General features: G+C 37.1%; 1 protein-coding gene across 1 annotated transcript in view; it reads left to right on the top strand.

Moving 5' to 3' along the window:
* The first annotated feature begins 592 nt into the window (after nt 1-592).
* Nucleotides 593-4,797, top strand: part of DACH1 (dachshund family transcription factor 1) — a 219,333-nt gene continuing 215,128 nt past the window's right edge. Inside the window, exon 1 of the mRNA XM_010575249.1 lies at nt 593-615. Within this exon, the coding sequence (XP_010573551.1) occupies nt 593-615 (23 nt within the window). The remainder of the gene's footprint in view (nt 616-4,797) is intronic.

Genomic DNA, 4,797 nt, shown 5'->3' with positions numbered 1-4,797 from the left:
GTGGCCAATTAAGTGATGAATGCATTCAGATATTGCAGTGGATACACTTATATGATAGAACTCCATTATCAATTGTTATGAATAAGAGTAGCATATTAACTAACAAACTGCCAGGAGAACCAGAATATTTGCACAACATACTTACCTTGAATAGTACAATTTTTTTTCCTTTCTTATTTGAGCTTAAATCATCACTGAAATGTTTATGTATCTTAAATTTAATACAGGTGGTAATGAACACCAGCTCTGTGACCCCTTGAGCAATGGTGGGCTTGTTTATTATGTAGGTGTTTTTTCTTGTTGTGTTTCTGTTCTTTTTTTAAAATGGATCTCAAAATGGCAGCTGCTGACCAGTATGTCCTACTGGAAAACAAATCAGGTGTTATTTTTCTAAACAAGTTAAAAATTTCTTAAATGAAGATATTCACTTATGTTATGGATGTATGGTTATATATGTGTTCAGAAGAGGAGTGTGCTACTACATGGCCCAATTCTGCTTTGAGTCTAATTGGTTATTTGTACATGCAATTATCTGATTTATGTTCACAAATTTGTAATTACATGTGCAAGTTCTATGCAGAGATGAATGCAGATGGTTAGAAAACAAGCCTTGAAGCAGGACTGTTCATTCCAGCTAAAGTTCATACATTTAAATCATTGTTTCAGGCCATCTGCAGACTCTAACAGACATAACCACATCAGTTACACTTGCTTCACATTAGGAATCATCCCAGCAACTTGAAGTAGGAACTTTTTAAAAAAAATGAAAGCTTAAAATTCTTTTAGATTGTGTCATTTATGGATCAAACCTGCCTTTCTGGCCTATTTGCTCCATGCTTGACATTTTTATAATATACATAGTAGATGTTGTTTTGAAGGGATGCTTTTTAGAATTAAAAGCCTTAGAAAAGATGAAAACAGTTGAGGAAAAAATAGGCTTTGCATCTGTTACAGTTTGGGGTTTCATGTGGGTGAATAACACTGTTAGAAGGAATCATTTAGCTTGCATATTTAAATTATGGGTGCGGTTTATGCTGGAAGGTTGAGTGAAATGGGAAAGGCGTCTGTTATAACTTGACAGAAAGAGCATTTATGGGAAGAATGCACTTTAGAGCACTGCTTTTTTTACAGGTTGGGTTAGGTTTTTTTCCTTTTTTGTAGTTGCAAGAATTATTCTGAAAAGAGAGCAGTGTAAATAGAGGAAATAAATATGATTTTGCAAGATTTTCTTGTGGCTATTGCCAGTATTCCTAAGTAACTTTCTTCAGGATCTCCAGTGCTGTGATTTCTCTACTTCTCTTGGATATTCTGAGTACTCTTTCTGAAGCAACGTTTATATCCAGTGCAAATATATCAATATGGTTTGAATTTATACATGAGTTCTGTATAATAATTGCATTTCATTGTTCATTCAGACTTATTTTCTACTCTAACTTGTATGGCTTTCATCATCAGAGGCTTGTGTTTCACAGTTATTACATAGTCACAAGAGCCAACATACTTAAATGTTTTAAGAACTTTCAGGCAGATCTAGTGTTTCAGCTAATTAGATGAAGCAGTGAACTTTTTGGCTTAATTTACTTCTGACATCATAATTCTGCCACCCAACATAATTAGATTAATTTCTTATCTGTTTTTCACTTTCCAATAGATGGCTGACTTACAGATCTCAATTTCATTAAGAGCACAGTCACATTTCAGTAATATTTTAAACTTATGTACAATCACAGCAGTATTCAAATCTGGTACTGTAATTTACTCCAGTAACACTCAGATTTCTAACTGGTTTTATTTCCTTTCTTGCCTTTTGGGTCATTTATATATTCAAGTAGTATGGTCAATCAAGTAGAATCTTCTTAGATTCTTTAACTGTGTTTGTAGTGGGACTTTGAGCATCAAGTAAGAGCTGACAGGTGTTGCTGTAATATATATTCTGTATATTCTTGCACTCATGTACCTTGTATCTTGTAATCTTGTACTCTTGTGTCAAGAATATTCCTGATCTTTCTGAAAAGCAGAGTGATTTGGGCTGAGGAAGATGGAAGTGGCATAATGTTTGCATAACTGGTCTGTTAGGGGAAAAATAATTCAACAAGGTCTTCTCTAAGCCCCCAAAAGCTCAGTATCCTAGTGGTTGTGTAAATGGTGTTAGAATGGGATACGGAGTGCAATATATTTTCTTCCTTTTAGCTTAAGTATTTGAACTACTGATAACTGGTGCTGGGTTTCTGACCAATTATCCATTTTTGGCCATTTTGGTTTAAAAATAGGAGTAAAGTGTTCTGTTACTGAAATGTAGTAATATTTTATCAGTACGCTTCCTTCACTGCTCACTCATATAACACAATCTAATTCTTTTGAAGATCATTCCTATACTTCTTTGTGAAGATTTTTAAACACATCTTTGTATTTATTTTTATCAGCGTTGTTTGCTGTCTCAGTAACTTCTTCTAATATATCATGAGTTCAGCCCTAATTATCGCATGAGAACGTTTTCTGTTTAACTGTGAGAAGAAAAATAAATTTAAGGTAATTGCACTGAGAGTTTCATTGTTTTATACGACTGCTGCAAGTAAAAAGGACATGGTGTGATTTCTAATGTTTGTTTTACTAACTGTCAAGATAGATATATGCCCAGTCTTAGAATTGCATTCTCCTGCTTTGTTCTTGAGTGGGAGTAGAAGGGGAAAACTTAAAATAGTAAAGTATAAGGTTTAGATCGATGTATGTTGTCATTTTTTTTCCTTTAAAATGCTAGTTCAGTGCATTAGAAATATTTATGAAGGTTACCTTGGCAAGCAAGTGTTTTCCAACCAAAGGAATTAAATTACACAAAAGGTTTAGTCTGTCTTCCTAGACCTTATTTTTCAGAATTGACACGCCCTTGGCTCAAGTCTTATTAGCGTGAAGGCTGCATGTATGATGCTGAGGGCAGCATGGAAGCTATCCCCAAACCCACATATATACCATGGAGGAAGAGTTGGTTACAGGTTGTCACAGGCCATCCCTGTCTTAGCATTAACTCAGCAAATAGCCTTAGGCTGTGACATCCTAAGCCCTTTTGCAGTGGCCAGTGTATGACAGCACATAATAACCACTTCCAGTGGCTGAGGGGACGTAGAACAACTGAGAAATAAAGCCTAGATTTTCAATATGTACCTAAATGAGATGCATAAATGCTGATGTAGCTAAAATTGATATTGATATTCAAAGCTGTTCTAAGCAGTTCCAAGAACATAAAAAATACATTAAATAAATACACCAAATGCTTGTTACAGATTTGCTGCCTATCACCTCCGGAGTGTAACTCTCCCTGCCACCCCCCAGTATTACTGATTATAAAACTGCCTGGCCAATGGCAGCTTCACTGCATCATGTTTGCTCAGTTTCAAATGAGGACAATATTTCTGTGCACTAAACTTGCTCACAGACAAGGTTAAAAATAAAACTGTAAATGTAGAAAACTAGCCCTGAGAATAATTAGTTTTGGCTAGAAAGACACTTTGCCTTCTTACAGCTGGCCAGAGTTGCTGTTTTCTTTAGGGATACTTCACGTACTGAATAAAAATAATTTTAAAGAGTGACATTTTGCTCATCTAGAGTTAATTTTGCACAATTACCCTCAAAGTCAGGACATAAGAAATATAAAACACAGCATTATCTCAACTTTGTTGCACACTCTTTTCATTTTATAGTGTATATTTTGCCATCCAATCAGTCATCTATAAAATGCTAGTAACCTACTCTGAGAGGTATATACTGAAGAGTTTCAGGTGTTTTGGAACCAATACCTTCCTTGGTGCTCAGAACTTTAACAGAAATCAGTGGGAGGTCTATGTGTTTAAGGCTTTCAAGGATGAGACCCTTAAGTTTTAAAGCCGTGGCTGTCTTCTGACAGGTAGTGAAAAGAGCTGAATGAAAAGTCCACTTACTTTTAAAGCCTGCAGATAAACCGGTACCTATTCTCCCTTTGTCTCTTCCCATGTGATTGTGCAGGACCAGATCTGCTGATTATGTCTGCTTTTGATTGTTTTGCAATATCAAAGTGATTTCTAGGAGCAAGCTCATACTTTGATAATACAATTGGAAGTGTATAAAACTTTAAAAGTATAATCAAAGCACATTTTAGCTGATAATAACCACTGATACTTCCATTTTTTATTCTTTAATTCAGCCATCTGTTGTTGTCTAGATTTGGTTAACAGGAAGGATGTAAGACTAATGTATAATCGAAAGACCAAAAAAGAACTACTTCAGAGAACTTGCTGTATTTTAGGACAATATACTCTCAGTTTTTTCTCATGTTTTGTACCTTTCATGCCAGTCACAGTACAGAAAACATATACACCCTTTCCTTCAAAGATGAAGTTGCTAGAGCCTTAGTATTCCTTGAAGTATTTGCGAAAGTTGAAGGGATGAAATACAAATCTGACCAAAACTTTATGGATTTATGTTCAGTGGTTCTGGAAAGTGTTCTGAATATCTTAATAGCTGATTGCAATGAAGAAAATATTTCCCTCCCTTTGTGTGGTGGGGTTTTTCGGTAGCGGGGTAGGGTCTGCAGGGCTGGCTGCTGCTGGAAGCTGCTGGAAGCTTCCTCGGCTGGGGGGCGCGGGCCCCGCCTCTGGGAGAACAGATTCCAGAGGGGAAACCTGCCGGGAGTCGGGGGATCAGGATGGGAGAGGAACCCCTGTGCAGATCCCGAGGGCAGGGAGGAAGGAGGAGCGGGGTAGGAGGCTGATGCCCCCGCAGCCCGTGGGGAGGCGGCAGGCTGGGTCCCCCCACCCTGGGGGGGGG

Source organism: Haliaeetus leucocephalus, unplaced genomic scaffold (genome assembly GCF_000737465.1).
Source record: "Haliaeetus leucocephalus isolate CR32 unplaced genomic scaffold, Haliaeetus_leucocephalus-4.0 Scaffold462, whole genome shotgun sequence".
NCBI lineage: Eukaryota > Metazoa > Chordata > Aves > Accipitriformes > Accipitridae > Haliaeetus > Haliaeetus leucocephalus.
The sequence above is the reverse complement of the archived record's forward strand: the minus strand, read 5'-3'. Positions and strand labels throughout refer to the sequence as shown.